Source organism: Trichosurus vulpecula, chromosome 2, assembly GCF_011100635.1.
Source record: "Trichosurus vulpecula isolate mTriVul1 chromosome 2, mTriVul1.pri, whole genome shotgun sequence".
Lineage (NCBI taxonomy): Eukaryota > Metazoa > Chordata > Mammalia > Diprotodontia > Phalangeridae > Trichosurus > Trichosurus vulpecula.
The window spans coordinates 198,072,457-198,099,904 of record NC_050574.1 but is presented as its reverse complement, the minus strand read 5'-3'; the positions used below and the strand labels follow the sequence as shown (position 1 = coordinate 198,099,904).

Here is a 27,448-nt window from a genome sequence, read left to right as displayed (position 1 = left end):
TGAGTCTACGTCTCCTTATCTTGCCCAGGCTGGAAGTGCAGGGGCTATTCACCAGTCCAATTACACTATTGATCAGCATAGGAAATTTGATCTGCTTTTTTTTTTTTTACTGGTCAAGTTCACCGCTCCTTAGATCTAGTTCTGGAAGGGACTTCAGAGGCCAATGGTCCAACTCCCCCATTTTACAGAGGTAACTGAGGCCTAGTTGTTGTGGAGTGGTCTGAAGCCTTTTGCCCAAGCTAACATGACGGTAAGCATCAGGGCAGTATTTGAACTCTGATCTTCTTACTCTTGATGGGAATCTAAATTAACTGTATTACTCTCAAGTAGTAAGGAATTGTTTATGAATGTATATTTTTAACACATCCAGTCTTCCTTATTTCTATTTATGGTATCGTCTATCACTTCCTTTTCCCCTACTTTACTCCTCCAAATTTGACCAGGCTCGAGAGCTTGAATGGTATATAATTATCTTGCTGCTTTTTGCTGTAGGTACACTCTATGTAGATTAACCTGTTCTAGGTGCCACATTTTAAAAGGCCTCAAGTTCACCTAGTCTCAGAACTGAAGTAACTGGGGATGTTTAGCCTGGAGAAAAGAAAATTTGGAGTTTTGATTTGTTGTTGTTCAGTTGTGTCCAACTCTTCATGACCCCATTTGGGGTTTTCTTAACAAAGATACTGGAGTGGTTTGCCATTTCCTCCTCCAGCTCATTTTACAGATGAGGAAACTGAGTTAGGTGACTTGCTCAGGGTTGCCTAGCTAGTAAGTGTCTAAGGCCAGATTTATACTGAGGAAGATGAGTCTTCCTCATTCCAAGCCTAGGGTTATATCCACTGTGCCATCTAGCTGCCTTTGGGTTAGAATAACTTGCTTCATACACTTGAAATGCACATGTGCATGGGCGGGGCGAGGGGGTTGTATGTGTATGTAAAAATCCTCTCTCTCTCTGGTACTGTGTACATTCAACATCCTTTGAGCTTTAATCACACACCCACAAGGCATCCTCTGAGGCTCAATGGACTAACCTACTAGCCTATCTGGCAGTTATGCACATCACACATGGACTCTTAATTAATTGGCCAACAATAGGTCCCAGCCTAAGTCTACCTTGATCGTTATTTGGGTTCTGATGGCTCCGGGTGACTGTAAATAGCAATTGCTAATGTTTGGTCCAGAAACTCTGAGGGTCTTCCATTCCCAGATTGATTTTTTTTTGAGTTGGTAAAAGAGGCCGTTTTTTGCCTCATTTCTTACCCAGCCTTAATCACTGAATGGGTATTGCCTCAGGCAGACTGAAACCTAGGAAAGACCTTAGCTTAAAAAGGCCAAGGTCTCCCACTGCATCTGGGGCCACCTCTAGTCATCCTGTTCTATATCTTGCCACTGGGCCCAGATGGTTCAGGAGGAGAGAGTGAGCCCGGTGATTGTGCATAGCTCTCTTTCATTTAAATCCAATTTACTTGCAAGACATGACATCACCTTTCCAATGTTCTGGTCCTTTTCAAGAAGGAAGGACAAACAACAACATCATGCACCAACAAGAGGGATTAGATATGTTCTGTTTGTCTTCAGAGGGCAGAACTAAAAGCAGAGAGTGTGGAGAACAGAATCTCATTACCAAGAGGCGAATTTAGGCTAGAAATAAGGAAAACCTTTCTAGTGATTAGAGCTATTCAAAGGTGAACTGGTCTAACTCAGGAGATAGTGAATTACCCCTCATTGAAGATCTCCACTTGTCAAATATATTCTAGAGGGAATTCTTTTTCAGGTAAGGGTTGGATAAATTAGCCACTAAGATCCTTTTCAACTTTGTGATTCTGTGAAAAATAGACATTTGCAAAAACAACCACACAGACTTTTTGCGAGAAATTACTAGAAATAATACAAACTGTACTAATGTAATGAAGTCCTGGATATTTGTGTCATTTATTTTTCTCTTCTTTGACAGCTGTGAATCTTCTCTCAGACTCCATACTAATTGTGTGGTGCTTGTTACTTTCCCCCGTCCCATCCCCCATCTCCTTTAGGCAGAAATTGACCTCTTATTAGTTGGAGATGTTGCTGTTGGGGACCTGGCTGAAATTGTACAGAGATTATTTTCAAATACAGCTGAAATCACAATCACCATTAGTGACGTGAAGAGTGCCTCGGTCTTTTTGGATGATTTCACATTTAACATGATTTTCCTGAAGATGAACTCATTGCCAACTACAGAGGAACTAGAAGCTATCAAATTAATTAGGTAAATTTTAAAGAGTTGAATAAAAGTATAACAGGATATGTCTTGATAAAAAATTTTTGTTTCCTATGCTATTATATAAGTGATCTGCTTTAAAAAAATGAAAAAGAATTAGGTGGGGGGAAAAAAGAATTAGTTGTTTATAGCAAGTGCTTGCATAAATCCAGTAGCTTTCCAGGGTAGCATTTATAAACTATAAATAGAATAATAAAAAATAAAATGAGATAACATAAAACTATATCATTATTATTCATACATTAAATCTTCATGTCAATGTCCTGGGGCACCTTTTAGCATGTTGTTACTATTGTCACTGCCCCCTGAATGTAACAATTGGATGTCCAGTATCGCAGTGTATAGAGTCTATGTCTATAGCCCAGGTTGGCCATGAAATGGGCTTGCCTTTTGTGGGGGGGGTGGGGGGGATGGGGGGTATACCCTGTTGTTAATGTGTTCTCTCTATTTTGGAGGAGTTCTGGGATGAAAGCAGGGATTAAAGCACTATATAAATTCTAAATGCTAGCAGATCATTGATAGTATCATTAGGTCTAAATCAGAGAAGTCTCAATATTCCTGTACCATCTTAAAGCCCTGTGGGCTGGCACAGGTCAGTTCTAGAAGACTGAGGAACCAAGGATAGGAGGAATGATCTGTCTTAAGACTATTTCCTAGTGGGTCTGAGTCCCTTAAGGAGATCTGGACTGATCTGGCTTTCTTGAGACATGGTTGTGGTACCTTGAAACTACCAGAGAGCTCCTATAAAGCCAACCCAAACAAATTTACCCCTTCCCACAAAATATGTCCACAAACTGGGACACTCCAGGTTGAACTGGCGAGGCGTACACCTCCTCTCCCACAGGTACAAGGATCCATTTTGTGGTATCATGGGATTTGTCCTGCAAGGGAAATGTAAAGTTGGCTGCTGCCACTACTCTAGGCCACTTAACCTTTTGTCAAAGCAATACACTGGGCATCCCTTTATGGTTTCCCAGTGACAGTCTACAATAAAGCACGGCCAGTTAGGAAGATTATAGAAATTCTTATTTCTCCTTTGGAAAGAAATTTAACAATGCTGTATTTCTAATGATCATTTGAAAGGATGGAAGTGATTAGGTCCTATGTAATTCTAGGGCTTTCTTACTCTTTGGGCAAGACCACTTTAGAAACAGCAAAAAAGATAGACTTTTGTACTACATTTTTGCTGTCATAGCAACCTAAACTGCTTTCTGAATAAGGCAAGAAAGAGTTCAGGGGAAAATCTTAGAGCTTCAGAGATGTTTTGTGGTACAGGAGATGAAGAGGTGTCTTTTATTGTGATGGATTTTGACAGGGAAGTCATTAGCAAGCATCTCTAATGGTATTTGTATAGACATTGTAGGAGGTAAGTGAAACCAAGTCAGCAAGCATTTGATAAACACGTGCCAGACACTGCTGAATGCTGGGAATACAAATATAAGCAAAGAGAAAGACAATCCCTGCCCTTAAGGAGCTTATATTCCAACGGGAACATACAAGTAAAATTGAGCTGAAAAGTATATAAGAACATAGTAGAGAAAGTCCAGTGAGTCAGGAGTGGGGGACCTGAGGAGGAATGAAGACATGGCTGGCCGAAATGTTTGCCTTAAAATAGAGGTTTTGGGAGGAACCAACCAATCAGAGGAAGGGGCTGTAGCAGCAGGTATGTCCAGTGTGAAAAATTTAGGAGGTATATTGAACTTCCAGGATGAGGAGGTTTCTGCAGCATGGTAAAGTAAGTCCAGAGAGTCAGCAGTATAGTCTGGAAAGGCATGAAGACTAGTGGCAAGTCATTTGACATCTTTATCAAAGAGAAAAAACTTTGACATCTAGAGTAGGGCCTTTCTTGCCTAGGGAATGAGCTGAGAGAAGGCTCAGAGGGACAAGGGCATTCAATTAATTAGAATCAGTTTATATAGTTTAGGGTAAAAGGCTATGGTGTAGGCAGGCTGATAATTTATATTCTCATAACCTGGAACTAATAGCTTCCAAGATGGCAGAGATTTAGGACTTGTTACCATACAAAATGGAGCACTTACTTTTCACTAACCATTACACTTAAATGGAAAAGGAAAGCTCATTAGTTTGGGTACTTTACTATTGTAAAATTTGTAAACAGAGAAGTCATAGACCTGTAGAAGTTTTTTTGGAGAAAATAACAGTGAGAGTTTGGGACCAAGTGAAGCCTATTGCCCACCTGAGCCCTAAATGTCTGTCGTCGCTTTTAGGAACCCTGGAGATAGTGTTTTGAGGTTTATTTTTACCTCTACTTCCCAAGCAGACCATGAACACAGACAGGAAGGACTTCGTTTCCTTCTCAAGGAAAACCAAATGTTATTTTTTCCCTTAATTTTTAATTTTAATTAATTAATTTTTAGTTTTCAGCATTCACTTTTATAAGATTTCAAGTTCTAAATCTTTCCTCCTGCCTTTCCTCCCCTCTCCCCAAGATGGCATGCAATCTGATATAGGCTGTACATGTACAGTCATATCAAACATATTTCCACATTAGTCGTGTTGTAAAAGAAGAATCAAAACAAAAGGGAAGAAGTAAGAGAAAGGGGGAAAAACAGAGAGAGAAAATAAAGCTTCCATCTGCATTCAGACTCTATAGTTCTATAGTTCTTTCTCTGGATATGGATAGCTTTTTCCATCATGAGTCTTTCAGAATTGTCTTAGACCATTTTATGTATTGCTGAGAAGAGCTAAGTGTATCAAAGTTGATTGTCACACAATCAACTACTAGTGAGAACCAAATTTTCTTTTTTTTTTTGGAGGGAGGAAGGCAGGGTAGTTGGGGTTAAGTGACTTATCAAAGGTCACACAGCTAGTAAGTATGTCAAGTGTCTTGAGACCGGATTTGAACTCAGGTCCTCCTGACCCCAGGGCTTGTGCTCTATTCACTGCACCACCTAGCTGCCTCCCCCCACCCCCACCCCAACCAAATTTTTTCTTAAAGTTAAGGAATAGATAGGAAGGTCACCTAAAGAAGACAACTTATGGATGAATATAAAAATTTTCTTATAAAGAAAACTAAGGGAGTAGGAAAATGATTTTGATGTGTAGCTGAAGCAGCAATGTCAGTTGGGATCATAGCAAACTAGAACTGGACTTTTTGGTCTACTTGATTGCCAAGCATTCTGAGTTTCATGGACTCGAAGGTGGAAATAACTTCAGAGAACATCCATTTCAACCATTCAAGAATCTCCTGTAGACCACCTGCCCCGAAGTCTAGCTTCTCCTTGAAGATCCCCAGTGAAGGGAAACCCATTTTCTACCAAGGCATCCCATTTTACTTTGGATACCTTTAAATGTTAGAAAAATTTTTCTTTACATCAAGCCTAACTCTGCTTCTTTGCAACTCCCAGTCCTTGGTCTATACTTGGTCTTAGGGGAAGCAGAACAAGTTTAACCTCTGTTCCACGAGAAGAAAAAAAGGAATGCATTCCAGGCTTGGGGGACAGCCTATGCAACAGCATGGAGATAGGAGATGGAATGTCTCATGTAAGGAACTAAAAGCCCAGGTTTTGGTAGGCTTGTAACATATTCCTTCCCAATTTTCCTATTTCCATTGAAAATCTCTAGGATTCCCAGTTTCCTTCAAAAGTACCACCTCCTTAGGAGGTCTTTTCTGATTCCCCAGCTGCTAGTACTTCCCCTCTAAGTTACTGTATTTTCTGCATACAGTGGCCCAAAAATCTTGGTGCAGTTTTACGTCATAATGACAGAAAACTGGACCTGGTCTTTTGGGGCATTCTCTGTCTTGTACGTGTATATATAGGTCTCTCCCCATAGAATATGAACTCCTTGAGGGCAGGGGCTATTTTTTTTTCCTGTATCCTCAGCACCCAGGACAGTGCCTGGCACTGGGCAGGCACTCCAGTGAGTCTTTAACACCATCATTCCAGTCACACAGGGTAGGGGCAGCTAGATGATGAAGGATATAGAGCACTAAGCCTGGAGTCAGGAAGACCTGAATTCAAATTCTGCCTCATAATGTTACTAGTTGCATGACCCTGGACAAGTCATTTAACTTCTGTCTGCCTCAGTTTCCTCAATTGTAAATTGAAGGTAATAACACCCACCTCCAAGGGTCATCGTAAGGGTCAAACGGGATACTATTTGTAAAGCACTTAGTACAGTGTCTGAAACACAGTAGGCACTTATTAAATGCTTGTTTTTCCTGTCCGTCCTTTCTTGCAGGTTCTCAACCCTGTAGTCGTCCTACACTCTTCACTCTGTTTCCCCCTGAGCATTCCATTAGTTCTCAAGTCTTGCTGATATCTCCAGGACATCTTACACCCGTCCTTCTCTCAGCTGTTACAGCCTCTCTTCCCCCTTCCCCCAGTTCAGAACCTGGCCACCACTTGCCTGAACTACTGCAATGATCACCCTGATCTTCTCGCCCCTAGGCCCTCTTGTTTAAAATCCATCCTCCACACATTGAAGAAATCAACATTTCAGAAGGCCACTGTGACCACGTTACTACTTGCTAGGGAAGCCTCAGTGATTCCCTGTTGTCACTAGAAAAAAATACAAACTCTATTTAATTTTTTTTTATTTTTAAATTATTTTGCTTTTATACCACTTCAGTTTCCAAATGTCTCTCTCTACCATCCCTTGTAAAGAAAAGAAAAAAGAAACATAAGGATAGTTCATCAAGCCTAACCCACACACCATCTAAGTCTCATAGTAGATGTGTTCAAACTCTGCTCGTTTGGTATTTGATATCCTTTACAATATGACACGAACCTATCCTTCTAGACTTGTTTCCTATTGTTGTACAATTCAGGGGTGGGGAACCTGCAGCCTCAAGGGCACACGTGGCCCTCTAGATCCTCAAATACAGCCCTTTGACAGCCACAGGTACCCCACCCCTGTTCTACGTTATACAGTCTATCTTGGCCTGCTATACAATACAGTGCAACTTGGTCTACTGACAGTATAGTGCAGTGGAAAGAGAATTGGATTTGGTTTCCAAGAAGCCCAGTTTGAATGGTCACTTAACCTCCCTGGACTCAGTTTCCTCATCTGTAAAATGAGGAAGTTAGACTAGATTACCTGTAAGACCCCTTCCATTTCTTAATATATGATCCCCATTCATAGCCTGCAGTCTCCTGCTGCAGTGCTTTGCACAAGCTGTCAGCCATCCCTGGAAGGCCCTCTTGCCTCATCTCTACTTCTCAGAAGCATGGATTCCCTTCAAGTTTGAGCTCAAGTGATGTTTTGATTTTTTTTGCATAAGACCTTTCCAGATGTTCACAGTTATTTGTTAGTGTTCATCTATTCTTCCTGAATTCTTATTTTATGAATATAGTTTGCATTTCTCTCTCTGTGTGTATGTTTTTCCTGAATAGAAGTGAGACCCTTGCGGACAGGGATTAAGAGTTTAAGGTTCTCACCATTGTCTGCTATCATCCCATCTATTCCAAGGACTAGTCCTATCCTTTCTTTCATAAATACTTCATGGTTGATTTTTTTCTGTCTTCCTTTTGAACTTTACAGATTTTTTTTTGTTTGTTTTGTTATTGGTTACCAGCTTTAGCATCTTCTAGTGCTTCTAATGCCATTCTCATAGGGACTTGCCACACTTCATCATCAATGGCCTGGTCTTATTTCCAGTGTCATTTTAAAAATCTGAGTTGATCATGAGTTTCCCATACCGCCACACTGGTTTCATTCAGTAGCTTTACTCTTTCCACTTTATTAGAAGCATACTCTTTTGCTGACTTCCTGCAAAACACTAACCTGTTTGAGACTACTTATTCTTTCTCTGCACCCTTCAAAATATATTTTCTCAAAATCTGTTTTCTTTGGGCAGTGCCTAGGTTTCCTGTCCTTTTTCATGAATTCTGATATTCCTAATAAAAATTCAAGTCTTAGATGGTTGAAGAGTCCTAGTGTGTGCCTTTTCATCCCTTCAAATTCCTGTGATTTACCTGCTTCCAAGCCCCTCTTTTGATATTATGTAGCATTATGTCTCTTTCTTCAGATTAATTTTGTCTTAATGTATAAGCTATACTTCCCCCCAATCCCCTTAAATATGGTTTGTAGAAAATCTGAGTATAGTCTATAATCACATACCAGTTAAGGGAACAAGAAGGGACAAAATCAAACAGCTTTGATAATAAAAGTAATTAAAATAGCTTTGTTTGAATTTCAGGAAAGGCGTAGAGATCCTCTTAATACTAAATGTTTGCATATGGTAATTTTAATTATTTTCACTGTATACCTTTGTCAAATTTTGGTATTATTTAGTAATGTAGATTATATGGTAGTGGAGAGATGAAAAGGAAAGACTGTATGGCCTGTATTTGGACCTCTGAAGTAGGTAATCAGATTATTGTAGATAGCAGTAGTACAAATTGATGGAATTCTACAATCATTAGCATTTAAAGATTTGTAAAGCATTTTACAAATATTAACTCATTGTATCCTCACAGCAGCTGGAAGTAGATTAATATTATATTATCTCTATTTTACAACTGAGAAACCAAGTGCCTTGCCCAGAGTCACACAGTTAGTAAGTGTGTGAAACAGGACTAGAAGTCAGGACTTCTCAATCCAAGTCCAATGTTCTGTCTATCCATTGTGTCACCTAACTGATGCTTAACTCAGACAGTCAATTTAAGTTTGAGATCTGGACTTTTTTGTCTGCACTGTCATAGATGTAAATTTTGCTTAGAGCTTGAAGGGAAAAGTGGAAAGGGATCATCTTGTCCATTCTCTTATTTCATCTATGTCCTGGAGAAAAGAAGTGATTTGTCAGAGATCACAAAGCTAGATTTGGCTTTCATGTCTTAAAAACCCCAGGTATGCTCAGGAAAAGATAGCAGGGCAATTTCTCAAGGCCTCAATCCTCTTCCCACACATACTTCTTAGAAACCAACGAGCTTTTCACTTCAGCAGTTCGAGGTAGTTAGATTCAAAAAATCCCAGTTAATTCAGAACAGAAACTAACATCCCATAAAGTCCTTTTAAGTACCATGAAAGGTGAGGTTGCTTCATGGGAACTTTAAAAGTTATAGAATCTTTTTCAATTATAAACTTAGAAATCACAAACTATCAATATGGTTCTTTTGGTCACTTCAGTGTACAACAATTATCCAAATTGAGCACTTAAGGTCCCTAATATTTTCCTTATTCAATTTCAACATTAAAAAAAAAGCCTTCCATACTTAGTGAATTCAGAGAAACTGATAGAAAAATACTTTGGGGACAAAAGCGAGCTCCAGGGAGTGCTGGGAAGAAGGTATTCAGCCACAGTGAATAATGTTTGGGATATACATTTGAAAAGGTGAATATCTAACTTTTCATATTAACAAATACTTTTTGCCCATTAAAGTATTTATGTTTAAATGATGTTGAATTCAAACTTGATGTATATATGTCAAGAAAAAAGTGGCAGATTTTTAGAATACAAATTCTAGGTTCATAGGTCATAGTGTTATATATTTTTACCCAAAACGGACTTCAGAGGTCATTTTACCAGGTCCTTTCATTTGATAGATGAAGAAAGAGGTCCAGACAGGATAGGTGACTTGGTTTAATGATTTGATCAAGATTTGAACCTGAGTTCTCTGACTCCAAATCCAGTATCCTTTGCACTGTGCCATGTAGTTCCTCAATTTTTTAATGTACATTTAGGCTCTCAAATTAAGGATCTTTGTCTAAGAAGAAAAATAATAAACACATTATTTGACAAAGACAAAAAAAGAACCAGGACCTTTAAAAAGCAATAATAGATATATGGGAACTAGGGTTTGTCTTGATGCCTGTGGAAACTAGAAGACCGGGTGTCTAATTTATTGATTGAAAGAGGAAATGATTGAATAGCTGAGGTTGTGAGCAGAATATTGGATTCTGGGAGCTCTACCGATTATTGAATATGTCCGTATACAAATTTACAATCTATATTCTACAGGAGGGAAGCTGTCTTGGCTGGCAGTTGATTGTGTACCAATGCCCCAAAGACCAAAGTGCTGATTCTGCTTTAAAGCTCATAATCTAAAACTGGCGCACATAAATCTATGTGCACAAATCTGTCACATTTTAGCATGTGCTCCAAGTGACTTCTGTGATCTAATTCTTTGAAAAATTACGTAATGATTTTTAAAATTTTTTATTCAGTTTTTTGTTTTTCCCCAGTTAAATGTAAAAACAATTTTAAACATTCATTTTTTAAACTCTGAGTTCCAAATTCTCTCTCTTCCTCCCTCCTCCTTCTCTTCCCCCCATTGAGAAAGCAAGCAATTCAGTATAGGTTATACATGTGTAGTCATGCAAAATATATCCATAATAGTCATATTGTGAAAGAAAACATAGACCAAAAAAAATCAAGAAAAATAAAGTAAAAAAAGTACGCTTCAATCTGTATTCAGACACCACCAGTTCTTTCTCTGGGGTTGGATAGCATTTTTTATCCCAAGTCCTTCAGAGTTGTCTTGGACCATTGTATCGCTGATAATAGCCAAGTCATTTACAGCTGATCATCTTACAATATTGCTGCTACTTTGTACACAGGACATTTCACTTTGCATCAGCTCATGGAAATCTCTCCAGGCCTTTCCAAGAGCATCCCACTCATCCTTTCCCATAGCACAATAGTATTCCATCACAATTACATACCACAACTCATTCAGCAATTCCCCAATTGATGAGCATACCTTGAAATTCCAATTCTTTACCCCTCGAAAAGAATTGTTATAAATATTTTTGTATATATAGGTCTTTTTCCCTTTTTCTTTTTTTTCTTTTGGGATAAAGACCCAGTAGTGATATTGCTAGGTCAAGGGATATACATGGTTTTATATCTCTTTGGGCATAGTTTCAAATTGCTCTACCGTATGGTTGGATCAGTTCACAAGTCCACCAACACTTCATTAATGCTCAATTTTTCCCAAATCCGCTCCACTATTTGTCATTTTCCTTTTTTGTCCTATTAGCCAATTTAGTAGGCATGAGGTAGAACCTCAGAATTGTTTTAATTTGCATTGATACTGATGTTTTGAAATTGAAATTTCATGTGCAAAATACTTCTGAGGAGATTTCTTAGCATTATTTTTCTGAACTGAAAAATCATTTTTATGACCAAATGCCTCACCATTATCCCTCCAAGCATGCAACTCCTCTCTCTTCACATTTGCTTCTATTTTGCTACTTATTCATTCATCTGTTCATTTCAAAAACATGTATTAAACACCTGCTATATGTGTAAGGCATTATACTTGACAAAAGAAATTAAGATGAACGATTTGAGTCCAGTCTTCAGAGAGCTTTTAGTTTAGTTTAATTGGGAAGATAAAGGAAGAGCTATAATATAATAATTGTAATTCACGTAAGAATATAGTAAATGCATTAGGTTCTTTTCTTTCCTCACCAGTGTCATGACTATATTACTAGATCCTATATACTGTTAGTTCTGCTACAATGTGACATATGCATTCCTAAAAACCACTAAAATATATGTTCATATTTATATAAGCAAGCATTATACGCACATATATGCTGAATGGTTAAGAAACACATAAATGCTACAATAACTGGTGGCAGTGGCAATGGCCGCTACTTTAGACTGCTGCTTAACCTGCGCCCTGGTTCCCCTGGTCCCCAGGCTGGCAAGGTTGAGAGAGCACAGCTACTGGGGGCAGCAACTCAGTTTTTAGGGATAGACTTTGGGGTTCAGATCAGCCATCCTCTGCCCACAGCTCTTCCTGCACTAAAAGATATAAAAATGTCACTTTACCTTAAAGATCTGAAGTTTGCTTGTAGAAATATGAATCCAAAGAGTTTATGTAGCTTGTGAGTAGTAGTGCCAGCCAGCCTTTCAAGATGACACATCCAGTGAACTGAGGAGGCTGATAGATGTTTGAGGTGGATGCACTTTGAATTTGGTTGGGCCGGGTGTGGTTTTCTGTTTCTTGCTGAGGAAAGCATGCACAAATAAACTTGCATTTTAGTCAGATTATCCCCTAATTTATCTGTTGCAGTGGAACAAATGCACACTTTCAAAACAAGCATGAAAGCAGACCGCACTTGAATACTTCAAGGGTCTTTGGTTTCACCTATCTGGATGCTCCCTCCACTAATGCAGATGACAATTCTTATTTTGTTTTTATGGAACCTGTGGTTTTATCAGTGCAACTCCATTATGACTTAATAAATGTTATTTTAGAATTGCTATAGTCAAAGAAACTCATCACATAAAGGCCAGCCTTGTATTGATGAGCCTTTCCAAACTTGGCTGGGCTGGTCAAGTCCAAAAACTGGGCTTAGAGCTGTGGACATAAATAAAAGTAAACAACAAGCAGAAAGTCCCTGCCCTTGAGAAACTTACATCCTTACTACATATCAAAGAAAGATGACAGAAGGCATAAATCCAGTCACCAGGCTGGCAATTAGTTTTGCAGTTTAGTAGCACCTTTCAGTCATCTCTCAACTGGAAGAGCCTTAACAAAGCCAAGATCACCTCCCTGCAGACAGGGCGTTAGGAGTGGAATAAAGCATGCCTGATCCCTTTTAGATACTGCTATTCATATCAAATCAGATATTTGTAAAGAGTTCCGCACAGTGCTTGACATGTAATAGGAGATTAATACATGCTTATTAATTCTTGTTAACTCTTAATTAGTACTAATTGTACCCCATTCAATTTACCAGATCTTTATTAAATGCCTACTACATGTTAGATGCTATAAAGACAAAAGGAAACAGCTCTACCCTCAGCTTACTTTATGCTGCCAGGAGAAAACATGTAAATATAAGGAAGGAAGAATCATTAAATGACAGGGTCCCAGGAAAGACTTTGCAAAAGAGAGTTTACTTTAAAGTGCAGTATGGCTAGTAGGAGGCAGGGATAAGGAAGGCACTCTATTTTTGAGCAGGGGAGTGGTATAGTCAGATCTGGACCTAAGAAAGATTATCTTGACATCTCCCTGACAGATAGATTAGAGAGGGGAGACACTGGAAGATTATTTAGTATCTTTATTATTTTAGCAGTCCAGGGGAGAAGAGATGAGGGCTTAACTATGGTGGTAGTCATGTTAATGGAGAGAAGAAGATGGATGTGAGAGATACTGTGAAAGCAGAATCGACAAGACTTGGCAATTAATGGGATATGGGAGTGTAAGGAAAGGAAAGAGTCTTTGATGACTCCAGTGCTTCAGCTTCAGTGACTAGAAAGATGGTAGTACTCTCAACAGAAATAGGCGAGTTTGAATGAGGGGTGAGTTGAGGGGGAAGGTGTTTCATTTTATACATGTTTAGTTTGAGATGCTGATGATCCAGGTAGAGTGGACCAGCAGATAGCTACCAGTGTGTAACTAGACTTCTGGAAAGAGATTAGGGCTAGATATTTGAAAGCTGTCATCTTATAGAGAAGCCTACTTGGGAATGGATGAGATTAAGTGACGGAGTGTAGAAGAGAAAACAAGAGGGGCCAGGAGACAGCTTTGGGAAGGTGGAAGACTGATGAGGAGTCAACAAAGAAAACTAAGAAGGAACCTTCAGATAAGGAGAAGACCCAGCAGAGTGCAGTGTCATGGAAGCCAAGAGGGGAGAAAGAATGTCTAGGAGGACGGTATAATCAACAGTGTTGGAAGTTTCAGAGGGAGCAAAAAGCTTGAGGACTGAAGAGCCCTGTGGGGGTCTCCCATTTTTTCCTCTAACTTTTATAATAATAACTAACATTTCTGTACTACTTTAAACTTTACAAAATCCTAGCAGTAATCCTGTAAGATAAGGAAACTGAGGCTGAGAAAGGTTAGGCGAGTTACCTAGGGTTACACAAGTGGTGAGCATCTTGAGCAGTATTCAAACTCCATTCTTCCTGACTTCAAGACCAGTGTTGTATTCACTATGCCACACTGCCTGTCTCTTCTCCTCAGAACAGTTGTTTTATATACCTCCTCTCTCGAGCCTTTCTTTCTCATTATCTTTCTCATTATCATTAACCACACTTACTCCTAAGAGCTCTTTTTCCCTCATGAAGCAGGATCCAATTTGAGTTGATGCCTGTGAGTTAATTATCATATTATAGAATTTAAGGGAAAGTTCAGTCTAAATTAGTGAAAAGTCAGTAAATTATGGAATGTTTTTTAAAGAAATGTCACTTTTTGTTGTTGTTTTTCCATCATTTCTGTTGTGTCTGACTCTCTCTGACCCCATTTGGGGTTTTCTTAGCAAGGATACTTGGAGTGGTTTGTCATTTCCTTTTCCAGCTTATTTTACAGATGAGGAAACTGAAGCAAACAGGGTTAAGTGACTTGCCCAAGGTCACACAGTAAGTGTCTGAGGCTGGCTTTGAATTCAGGTCTTCCTGTCTCCAGGCCTGGTACTCTATCCACTGTATCACCTACCTGCCCCACTTTGTTACTTTCAAATAAATAAAATAACTAAAATCAGTCAATAAGTATTAAGCCCCTAGCATGGGGGTGGGGAGCCCCCGACCTCAAGGCCACATGTGGCCTCCACATGAATCCAGTTTGGATTCAGTCAAAGGGCTGCACTTGAGGATTCAGCCAAAGACCTACACTTGAGGACCTAGAGGGCCACTTGTGGACTCAAGGCTGCAGGTTCCCTGCCCTTGACCTAGCACATAGGAGCCAGGCACTATACTAGACATTGAGGACAAAAAATATATTAGTAATGTTGTCTGGCAGAGGTTTTTTTAGGGAGTTTTGAATCATGGAATCGTGATTATAGAATCATGTTTCTGTCTAACTGAAAGGACCTAAGAGTTGAACACAGCAGAATCTTATAGATGAATAAAACTGAGGTTGTTAAGTGACTTACTCAGGGTCACAGAGCAGTTGGTGGGACCGCCAGGAGTAGAATGCAGAGAAAGTCCTCCTTCCAGAGGCCCAAGGCTACTGCTGCTTTATTGAAGAGATTAAAATATTTTGTAATGAGCATATAAGTCATATAATGTATTCAAACTAGCATTTTCTTATCACCTAAAATACTTTGTTCTTTGAATATGGTGTTTTAAAATACTTCCCCTAAAATTTTAGTTGCCATAGTGTTGAAGGTCTTTTAATAAATAGAAGACCAAACTCAGCCTTATCCATATCAGTTTTATCATAGGCTATGAATTAGTGGAATCTGGACCAATGAGGTTTCACCATACTGTCCTAATTTTATATTGCAGCACATCCAAAGAAAGCCATTCTTCTTCATTCTAGATAAACTAAGCTTCTGAACTTGGAAATTTAGAATGTTGCTTTTTTTTGTCATTTTAACTAGATGTTTTCCCTCTCCAGATTTGGCAAAAAGAAAAACATACACTTGCTGTTTGTTTTTATAATCCCAGAAAATTTTGAAGGTATGTGTCACTCTGGTGGACTCTTTGTTTTCTCACCAAATGAAAACTGCTAGATCAATATTTAATCCAAAGATTCTTAGATTGTATTTCAGGCCACGGAGCAGATATTATTTTAACAGAACCACTAACAATGGAAAAAATGAGCATTGTTCTAAATTATTGGAAAACCTTCTTTTCAAAAACTGGTAAGTGAAAAGTGTATTTCCAGAGGTTTAAAACATATCTTATTATTAATATTATATCTTTTAAATGGTATCTAGTGTTCTAAAATAGATATCTGTTTTGCATCATGGACAAAATAGCAGTCTGGTGAAAGCTTACAGACCCCTTCTCAGAATCATTTTTTTAAATGCATAGCTTAAAATATACATTATTATCAAAAAATTATATTGAAAAACAGTTATAAAAATATTTCTTAGCCCAGAGTTAAGAACCTGCCCCAAAGGTTACTGGCTTCTCTGAAGTTCTAGAGTGAATTAGGTGGTAGAGCTAGGAACCCAGATTTCTAGGTCAATGGGCTTTATACTACATTGGGATACTTCTTCATAGGGTAGCTTAAAACAAATTTCACAGTGCCACACACAATGCTGTTGTGAATATTGTATGCCATATAAATGTAACCTATGGTTCAGAAGTCCAGATACTAAGCCTACATGATGTAGTTTCAATTTTTTTTTGGTAAGGTGGAGCTGCTCCCAAAATCTCCCTTTGAATAATTTCCCAGACATATGTCTTGTCAGCATATGCCTTGATTCTAGATTTCAATAGATTTGAGTTGAGGAATCCATGTAGAAGGCAGCCTTTATTTCACCCTACAAAAAGAATGCTGAAGAAAATACAGGAACAGGAAAAAGAACTTAACAGGAGCTCATAATAATCACAACATTCTCCTTCCCCCTAATGAGTCTCATTTTCTACCCTGAGGATTGATATAGAATTCCAACTTTATGGTGCAATCCCAGTGGTTTAGAGTCCCCTTGGAAGGAAATGAACTTAGGTTATTAGAAAAACAACTCTTTTCCCGCATATCCTGTACCATTTCAGTGACACATGGCAAGACACAAGGCAAAATCCAGGTTTTGCTCTTTTGAAACCTCATTGTTCAGTCTCTTCTTGCCCTTTCCATTTAAATAATCTTGATCTTTAAATATGAGCTCTAACCACTCCTAGTCAGAGTTGGGGTTCAGGAACATTTGCCACTCCTTTAAAAGACTATCTGCATGGTTCCCCTTTCTACAGCTACCAGCTCTCCAACCAAGAGGTTCTATCACTGCCTCTCCATGCTACCATTTCTGGAGTTGAAGTGGTGATGGTTTTACTGGAGTTGAGCGAAAGTACATGGAAAGGGAGGCTTTCTTCCTCACCCTTCCCCACTAAAACTCGGGGGATCCAGATCTGCTTTCAATTCTCTGGTGGCTTATACTCAGCTGTCACTGAATTTCTCCTCAAATTTCAGCTCTGCTTCCATTTATAAGCCCATTTCTAATCCACACCTACTATGTGCAAGACAGTATACTAGGTTCTGGGCATGCAAAGAGCCCCCCCCCAAAAGTCTCTGTCTTCAAATAGTTTACATTCTAGAGTATAACTTAGATCTATAATATCCTCGCCTGATCGAATTATATCTTGATGCTGAGGCATACTTGATAGGGACGTTCATAACTCTTAAAAAACTATAGAGACCTTCACATGTAAAGTCATCAACAGTGGCCTCATCCTTTGAACTCATTAAACTTACCAGCATATATTGTGAGGTGGAATATACAGTCTTATACAGTCTTCTGTATAAGCATTGGTATACACATGTTATTTGTTTCTGGCAATTTTTGGACAGCTATTCCTTAGTCTTTAAAATAAGCATTTCTGTAGGATATGCCAGACACTGTGCTAAGTGCTTTATCAATATTATGTCATCTGGTCCTCACAACATACCTTTGAGGAAAGTGCTATCATTATACCAGTTTTATAGCTAAGAAAACAGATTAAGTGACTTACCCAGTTTTACACATCTAGTAAATGTCTGAGGTAATATTTGAACTCAGGGCTTCTTGACTCTAGGCCCAACACTCTATTCACTGTGCAACCTCCCAAAATGCAATGAATCATTATATGTCAGTGTAAGCTTGTACGAGTAAATATAAAGTGTAGTTTCATTAACACCTTGAATTTATATAATACTTTATGATTTTTCAAAACACGTTCATATATAGTATCTTATTTCACTCTTTGTGAGGTGAAAAGGTTAACTGTCATCCTCATTTTTCATTTAAGGAAATCTGGGCTTCATGAAAGTTAACCAGTTAGTGGAAATTATGATTAGAATTCAGATTTCCCAACTTCATTGTTCTTAATATATCTGTTATCTAAATGGTTTAATTGGATGTTGTATTTGCTGTTTGATTTGCATGAAAGTCAACTTTCAGATTTTATCTCAGTTAGAATCATTGATCGCCAACAGCTATTGATGATCTTTCCAAGCCTGTGGTACTTGTTAGGAAAACACACAAAGGTGACATTTGCACCTCTTCTTGAAGAACTACAGAAACAGGGCTGGAAGAAACTGCTTGAGTTGATTTAATTTGTATTCTACTTTCCAGATAGGACAGCACTTAATTGGCTACCTGGTCCTTTAATTTTTCTGAACATGATTGTAGACCTGTTTTAGTAACATTCCAGGGTCTTGTCAACTTCCTGGTCTCCAAGCTCTTCCTAGAAATGGCTAACCACTGACCAAAAGCCCCTTCTGCAAGACCATTCTCATGGTGGGAATAGAACAGCTGCTTTCTAGCACCTGTCCAATGTCCTTTCACATTTACAACTCATTATTGTACACTATAAGTTGATCTCATCTTTGCTCTTGGGCTAGGCAGCTGCAGCGATTCTTTTAGATGTCATATTTTGATGGTGCAGCTGTCCACTGCAGACTCATGCACATTTTTCTCCTCTCAAGATACTTACCTGAAAACCAGAGCTTGATTTTTTTTCTGGATACATTACTCATTTGGGTTTGCCACATCTTCAGCTGTTATAGGGTTACTCTAGATAGAACCTAATTTCTCTGTATGCCTTGTATTATTTCATGCTCTATTCATTCTGATTCATTTAAATGTTCTTGTAGGAAAAAAAATTTTGTAGGCTCCTTTTGATTTAAAAAGCATTATATTGCTAAGCTCTATTGAATGAAAAGTGACAGCTGCATTTCAGATTAGAATTTCTGCATTTGATTAGTAGCTATTCTGTCAGTGTTTTCTGAATAAAAAGAGCCTATGTTGTTCTCTTTTAAATTTCAGCTAAGAATGAAAATATAATCAGAGGGGAAGACTCCAGACCATCCCTACAGAGACCTTTTAATGAAAGCCTAAGAGATGGTTCCACTGATCTAGTCCCTCATAGGTTAGTTTCTTGTGGTTAAAAAAAAGTTATATATGATTTTGACAAAACTTAAATAGTTATTTAACAAAAAATTTTCTGAATACTTGCTACAGTAGTACTCAATCTGGAGTCAGAGGACCTAGGTTAAAATCCTAACTCTGCCACCAACTACCTATGTAACCTTAAGTCTCTGAGATTATTTTCTCATCAGTAAAAATAAAGGGGTTGAGACTGTGATTCTAATTTGCACATATGCTCAGTATAAGCCAAGAATATGTCACAACTAAAAAAAAATTCAGCATAATTTGAAACTGCATTACTAGAAATTTAGTGTCCAGACCAATGAAAGTAATACTCACCACTGTATTCTGAACAGGTTAGGTAGCACCTGGAGTATTGGGTTGAATTCTGGGAACTGTGACTACATTTTTTTTAAGCCATAGGTCATTTCAAGGCTGTTGACTACGATGGTGAGAAAATCATGCAATATGAGGAACCATTGAGGCAACTAAAGTAATTTAACTTGGGGAAAAGAGGACTCCAGCTGGTGTAGAATATGCTCACTGTCTTCATCTGTTAGAAATACTAGTATGTGGAATAGGGATGAGACCCAAGGTATATCCAGTGGGTATAAGATACAGGAAGCAGATTTCACTTCCGTTTTAGGAAGAGCTTTCTCACAAAGCTGTCAAAAAATGGAATGGGGCTATCTCATAAAGCAGCTAGATGACCATTTTTCTAGGATGATTAGTGGCAACAACATTCATTATACTTCACATTTCTCTAGTCCTTTATAGTTTTTAAAACATTCATATTTGCATAATTTCATTTCAGTCAGTCAAGAAGCACTTATTAAGCACTTATTCTAGGCCCTATGCTAAACACAATGAGAATATACAGACAAAAATGCAACAGTCCCTGCTCTTAGGAGAGCTTGAATTTTAATGGGAACACAGCATGTGCCCATATAAATATATACGAAATGAATCCTGATATGGTTTTGGGAAGAGCATCTAGGGGAACCAGGAAAGGCTTCATGAAAAATGTGGTACTTGAGCAGAGTCTTGAAGGAAATCAGGGATTTTAAACAGTGAAGGTGAAGAGGGAGTGCATTCCAGGCATGAGCAAAGACCTGGAGACAAGACAGAAGATGAGACAGAAGTGAGTAGGACTGTTATGGTTGGATTGCAAAGTGTGTTATAAGGTAAGTAAAGTATAAGAAAAGGTAGGGAGGGGCTATAGCTTTAAACGTCAAACAGAGGAGTTTATATTTGAGCCTAAAAGCAATAGGAAACCCCTGGAGTTTGTTGGGTGGAAGGGGGTGACGTAATCAGATCCGTACTTAAGGAAAATTACTTTAGCAGCTGGATGGAAGATGGATTGGAGTGGGTGAAGACTTCGGGCAAGGAGACCAGATAGAAGGCCATTGCAACCATCTAGGCAAGTGGTGATGAGGGCCTTAACCAGAGTAAAGCTGTATGTGAAGAAAGAATGACGGGTACATGCAAGAGGTATTCTAGAGATAGAAACAAGATTTGGTAAATGATTTAATATGTGCAGAGAGTGACCAGTCAAGGATAACACTGAGGTCAAGAACCTAGGTGACTAGAAGGATAACTGCCCTTGACCATAAGGGAGCTGAGTGGTGCAGTAGGTGATACACTGGGCCTTGAGTCAGGAAGACTTGAGTTCAAATCTGGCCTCAGACACTTAGTAAATTTGTGACCTGGGCAAGTCATATAACCTCTGTTGGCCTTATTTACTCAACTGTAAAATGGAGATCATAATCGCACCTATGTCCTAGGATGGTTGTGAACCTCAGATGAGATAACATGTAAAACACTTAGCATAGTGCCTGGCACATTGGTGTGCAATAAATGCTTGTTCCCTTTCCCTTCCCATAATAGGGAAGTTTGGTTGAAGGATGGGTTGGGGAGGGAAAAAGAAAATGAGTTCTCTTTTGGAATGTGTTGAGTTTGAGAGGCTTACAGTCAGTTTGGTGCTCAGGAGAGAGATTAGGACTGGATCTATCTATCTGTCTATCTATAGATGCACATCTATAGATAGATATAGATATATGTCAAAGATTCATATGCATATGGATAATAATTAAATCCATGGAAGTTAATGAGATCACCAAGAAAGTTTAGAGAAAAAAGTAAAGAGAACCCAGAATAGTCTTGGGGTAAACTCAGAGTTAATGACTGACATGGATGTTCAGTCATCAAAATAGACTGAGAAAGAACAGTCAGAGTGGAGGAAAACTAGGAGAGAACAATGTCCCCAAAATATGGAGCAGAGACAGTATGTAAGAGGAGATAATGAGTAGCAGTGTCAAAGACAGCAGAGAAATCAGAGGATGAGAATTAGGGAAAGGCCATTAGACTTGATTCTTTTAAAAAAAATTACAAACTTAAATACCCAAAAAGAAAAGAAAACTTCAGACAAATTCTGATCATTTTCATTTGTACTACAGCACACAAAAAGAGGACTATGTATGAAATGGTGAATCTCTATTTTGTACTACTTGTATGTAAAAAATATATATGTCATATGTGTATATACCATATGTTACTTGTAACACTGTCCTGCTTATCTATGATTCCTTCTGTTCTCTTAGCATTTAAAAAATATTTCAGTGGCCCTTTTTTTGGCATCCCTATTTTTGAGTCTCCCTCCCCCTTCTTGTTCAGTTAAATACTAAGATAAAGGGGAGAAAACCCTTATAACAAATAAGCATGGTCAATCAAAACAAATCCATACAGTAGCCATGTGCAAAAATCTGTCTCTGCAACTTGAGTTGATCACCTCTGTATCAGGAGATGGATAGCATGCTTCAGCATGGGTTGTCTGGAGACACAGTTGGTCGTTGTGCTGAGCAGTCTTTCAAAGTTGTTTTTCTTTACGGTGTTGCCATCCTTGTATAAATTGTTCTGTTCAATCTGTATCAGTTTGTACTACACAAGATTCTCTGAAATTATCTCTTTCATCATTTCTTATGGTGCAACAATGTTGTACTACGTTTATATGCCACAGTTTGTTCAAAATTCCTCAAATAATGATCATTCCTTCAGATTCTAATCTTTTCCTTTTTTCCTCCTTTTAATACCTCCCAACCGTGGAAATCAGCAAGTTTATTATGTTCATGACTATTCCTTCCCCAGTATTATATCATCATCCTCCTTAACAATTCTCTCCCCACATTCCCACTTGTTTCCCATTGCTGTTTGATGTATTTCTGTACCAGACTGTTCAGGGTGTGTGTGTGTGTGTGTGTGTGTGTGTGTGTGTTCAACCCTCCTTTATCTGTTTCAGGTAAGAATGAGGTTCACATAAGAGAAATGCTTATTTCTGCCATCTCCCTTTTCCGTTGTTGTATATTTTTTATTCTTGCATACTTTATAAGAAACGTCAAGTTCCACTCCCTTCTTCTTCCTTTTTGTATCAGTATATTCTTGTGTATCCTAACTGTGGCTGTGTGCATTTGCATTATTTCTTTCTGGATGATTGTTGTATTTTCTCTTTGACCTGAGAACTCTGGAATTTGGGCTGTAATATTCCCTGGAGTTTTCATGTTGGTGTCTCCCTCAGAGAGTATGTACCTCCTTCAGAGGCAATTAGTGAATTCTTCCAATTTCTACTTTGACCTCTGGTTCTATGATATCTTGCCATTTTTCCTTTATGATTTCTTGCAATATGATGTGTAGTCTCCTTTTTTGATCACAGACTTCAGTATAATAATTCTTAAATTATCTTTCTTCAATCTATTTTCCAAGGCAGTTGATTTTTCAAGAATATATTTCACGTTTTCCTTATTTTTTCAGTCTCTTGACTTTTTAAATTGTCCTTTGGTGTGTCATAGAGCTTCTACTTGACTAATTCTTATTTTTGAGAAGTAATTTTCTTCAGTGAGATTTTATACCTCTTTCATCAAGTTGTTAATTCTCATTTAATAATTTTCTTGCATTGCTCTTGTTTCTTTTCCTAATTTTTCCTCTACCACTCTTATTTGATTTAAAAATTTTTTTTTGCTTTCTTTTTAGCTCTTTCCTCAGCTCTTCTAGGAATTCTTTTTGGGCTTGTATCTAATCTGCATTTTTCTTTGAAGCTTTGCCTGTTTAATATTTTCAAGTCATTATCTTCTGAGTTTGTGTCTTGAGCTTCCCCATCTCCAGAGAAACTTTTTATGTTCAGGTTCTTTTTTTATTGTATGTTCATTTTACCAGCCTTTTTCTTGACTTTGGATTTTATATTAGAGTTGGACTCTGCTCACCTCGGGGAGGGAGTGAGAATGGCCAGCCTGTACTTTTGTGGCTAGATCTGGAGGGCTTATAGGTTTTCAATTCATCCAAGGTGTAGCAATCCAGGGAGAGTTCTGGTCACGTTCCTCTTGGTCTGCACCCTGTTCCTTATCTAGGTAGGGCCTCTGCTCCCTCCCAACCATAGATCATAACCTCTCCTCTTTGCCCTGAAATTGTGACCTAAAACAGGGTAATAGGCAAAGGATCTGCCAAATGGCACCTGATCTGCACCTGTTGCTAGTACAAGAGTCCTCTGTAATATCTTTCTGACCAGATGTTTATTCCCCTTACTGTCCTTAGGCACTGAAAATTCTTGATACCACCACTGCTGCTTCTGCTGCCACTGGGAGTGCTGCCTTCCCCTCCAGGTCCTACAGTGAGGGCTGCTTCCTCCAGCAGTGATCCCAGCCAGCCCTACCCCCAGTATCTGGAGGCAGACCTCTCAAGTCTTCCTAAGCTGAAAAAATGAGATACTGATATACCGTGACTTTTATTTATGATTCTCCCCCTCTCCCAGAATTTGATTTGAGGCATTTTTTAAAAACTTATTTAGTGGGTTGAATTGGGAGAGCTCAGCAAAAATGTTTAATGCCTTCCATTAGTGTATTCTGGTTACCTTCCCTTCCCCTCCCCACCAAAAAAACACATAAAAGAATGATTCCATTTCCAGGTACACTGTTTTTCTCATTTAACTTAATCAGTACTTTTTGAAGACATTCAGGTTTTGAAGGGACCTTGATTCTTTTCCCCCATTAGGATGTTAGCTAACGTCATCATAAAACTCCTTCCAATTGCTCAAATAAATTTATCTTTCAGAGTTTCTCTTGACTCATGTTTGTATTTCAGAGCTACTACTCCTCACCTTTGGTCTTTTCATGAGCACTGCTGAAAGTCTCTTTTCTATTAAAGATCCATTTTTTCTCTCTGCAAGATTATATTCATCCTTGCAGTGTAAGTTATTTTTGGTTGTAAGTCCATATGTTTTGCCCTGTGGAACATTGTATTTTAAGCTCTCCTGTTTTATAGTAGAAGCTGCCAGGTCTGTATGATCCTGACTGAGTTTCTTTGGTACTTAAATTGCTTCTTTATGGATGCCTGTAGTATCTCTTTTTTTAGTTCTGGATTTTGGTTATGACAGTTTTGAGACTTTTCTGTCCTCTTTTCCCTTAGGGGAAGGGATCAGTGAATTTTTTCTGTTTTCATTTTGCCCTCTGGTTCTAAAAAATCTGGGTAGTTTTCATTTATGGTGAAATATAGTATCCAGGTTTTTCTTAGTTTCCAGGGAGTCCAGTGATTCTTAAACTCTCTCTCTTCAAACTGTTTTCCAAGTTAGCTGTTTATGATGCTAGATACCTTATTTTCTTCTATTTTTTCAGTCTTTTTATTTTGACCTACCATTTATTGCTGTCTCAGAGTCATTGAAATGTGTTTGGTTTATTCTATTTTTCAGGAAGCCCATTACTTGGCTAAGATTTGCCACTTTCTGTTGCAAGCTATTCTACTTCTAATTCTTCCAATTCCAATCAATTATATCAGTCTCTCCTTTGATTTTCAGAATTTCTAATTCAGTATTTAATGGGGATTTTTAACTTGTCCTTTTTCTAGCTTTTTTAGTTGCATGTCCAGTTCATTGATCTCCTCTTTCTCAATTTTATTCATGTATGCATTTAGAGATATAAAATTTCCTGTAAGAACTGCTTTGGCTACAACCTATAAGTTTTGTTATGTTGTCTCATTGTTGTTCTCTTTGATGAAATTATTGATTGTTTCTGTGATTTGTTGCTTGATCCACTCATTCTTTAGGATTAGATTAGTTTCTAATTAATTTTTGGCCTATCTTTCCATGGCCCTTTATTACATGCAATTTTTACTGTATCATGGTCTGAAAAGGATACATGTAATATTTCTGCCTTTCTGCATTTGATTGTAAGGTTTTTATACCCTAATACATGGTCAGTTTTTGTGTAGGTGCCATATACCATTGAGAAAATGGTATAATCTTTTCTATCCCCATTCAGTTTTCTCCAGATTTCTATCATATCTAACTTTTCTAAAATTCTGTTCATCTCCTTCTTTCTTGTTTATTTTGTGGTTAGATTTATCTAGTTCTGAGAGGGGTAGGTTGAGGCCCCCCATTAGTATAGCTTTCCTATCTATTTCTTCCTGTAACTCACTTAACTTCTCTAAGAATTTGGATGCTATACCATTTGGTACATATATGTTTGTTGATATTACTTCATTGTCTGTGGTACCTTTTAGCAAGATGTAGTTTCTTTTGTTGTCTCTTAATTGGATGTATTTTTGCTTTTGTTTTGTCTGAAATCAGGATTGCTACCCCTGTTTTTTTTACTTCAGCTGAAGCATAATATATTCTGCTCCAGTCTGTTACCTTTACTCTCTGTGTATCAATCTTCATCAAATGTGTTTCTTGTAAACAACATACAGGGTAACCCTAAAATCTGGACACATAGGAAAAAATGCATAGTTTCAAGAAATGTAATATTAACAGACCTTAGCCCCCCTTGACTTCTTTTTTGGGGTATACTAAAGGAGGTGTCCTCAATGAAAATCACAGATGCAACATGCTTGATTGGATGCATAAAGAGTGAATGTGCTAAGATTGACAGCAACATGGAGTTATTGCATTGAGTTCACGTGAATCTTGCAAAGCGCTTCAACTTTTGCATCACAAATGATGGAAATCATATTGAAGATGTTCTTTGTTAATATTCCAATTAAATAAAATGTTGAAAATTTCGTTCATTTCATTTCTTGAAAATATGCCTTTTTCCCTATGTGTCCAGACTTTAGGAACACCTTGTATTGTAGGGTTATGATTTTTAATCCACTCTGTTATCTGCTTCTGTTTTATGGGAGAGTTCATCCCATTCATATTCACAGTTATGATGGAGAGAAATACAGAGGAATCTTATTTTCTGCCCTGTTTATACTTTTCTCTCTCCTTTCACCCTTTCCCTCTTCACCAGTGTTTTGCTTCTGACCACTGTCTCCCTCTGTTAGCCTCCTGTCTATTAGCCTCACTCCCTTTTCGTTACCATTTCCCCTCCTTCTTCCTTATAGGATAAGACAAATTTCTATACCCAACTGAGTACATATGTTATTCCATCTTTGAACCAAATCTGATGAAAGTAAGGTTCAAACAATGCTCATCCCCTCTCCCTTAATTCCCTCTACTGAATAGGTCTTTTGTACCTCTTCATTTGTTGTAATTTACCCTATTCTGCCTCTCCCTTTCCTCTTCTCCCAGTATATTCCTTTTTTTAACCCCTTAATTTTTTTATCATCACATCAGAGTCAACTTCTACCCATACCTTCTACCTATGTGTATCCCTAACTGCCCTTCAATCAATAATTTTGTACTTCCATTTTCAAGCTATTGACTCTCTCTTGCATACCTCTCATTTCTTTTCCCAGTTTTTCTTCTACCTCTCTTATTTGATTTTTAAAATCCTCTTTGAGCTCTTCCAAGAAGGATTTTTGGGCTTGAGACCAATTCATGCTCCCCTTTGAGGCTTCTCATGTAGGCATTTCGACATTGTTGTCCTCTTCTGAGTTTGTTTTGATCTTCCGTATCGCTGTAGTAGCTTTTATGGTTAGGGCTCTTTTCTGTTTTTTGCTCATTTTTTAGCCTATTTTGTGACTTTTAAAATTGAGCTCTGCTCTTGGGGCACAGGGGCACAGTCCCAAGCTTCTTTTGCTGGGGGCCAGTGGCCTAGTTACTGGCTTTCTGCGCTAGGGCCTCTGGTGCTTGCAGCTTGCCTACTGCACTGGGGTGGCCCAGCCTAGTTGTGCCTGTTGTGCCAGGGTTCGAGGCCTGGCAGTTTGCCTTCTCCTCCGGAGCTGAAGTCCTCATAGCTGGCCTGCTGTGCCACTAGCCTGTTGAGCTAGGACCAAGGGGCCTCGGCTGCTGATCTGTGCTGTGGCAAAAACCCTCCCCCTGCCACCACTCCAGTTTGCCCAGACACCCTGTGCTGGTCTGTACTCCTCTTTTACCCAGGTGAGACAGATTTTTCCTGAAGTCTCTCTAATTTATTTTAAGCTGGCAAATTGTCTCATTCCATCTTTTTGTAGATTCTGTCACACCAATATCCATTTAGAGGCTTGATTTAACGTTTCTGGGGGAAACTGGGGAGAGCTCAGGCAATTTCCTGGCTTCTCTCTGCCATCTCCAATTTT

At 38.4% G+C, this 27,448-nt stretch overlaps 1 protein-coding gene across 1 annotated transcript in view; it reads left to right on the top strand.

The window, feature by feature from the left end:
• Positions 1-27,448, top strand: part of SOHLH2 (spermatogenesis and oogenesis specific basic helix-loop-helix 2) — a 65,537-nt gene that overhangs the window by 8,473 nt on the left and 29,616 nt on the right. Inside the window, exons 2-5 of the mRNA XM_036744008.1 lie at positions 2,031-2,245; positions 15,517-15,578; positions 15,659-15,763; positions 18,869-18,971. Coding sequence (XP_036599903.1) covers positions 2,031-2,245; positions 15,517-15,578; positions 15,659-15,763; positions 18,869-18,971 — 485 coding nt within the window. The remainder of the gene's footprint in view (positions 1-2,030; positions 2,246-15,516; positions 15,579-15,658; positions 15,764-18,868; positions 18,972-27,448) is intronic.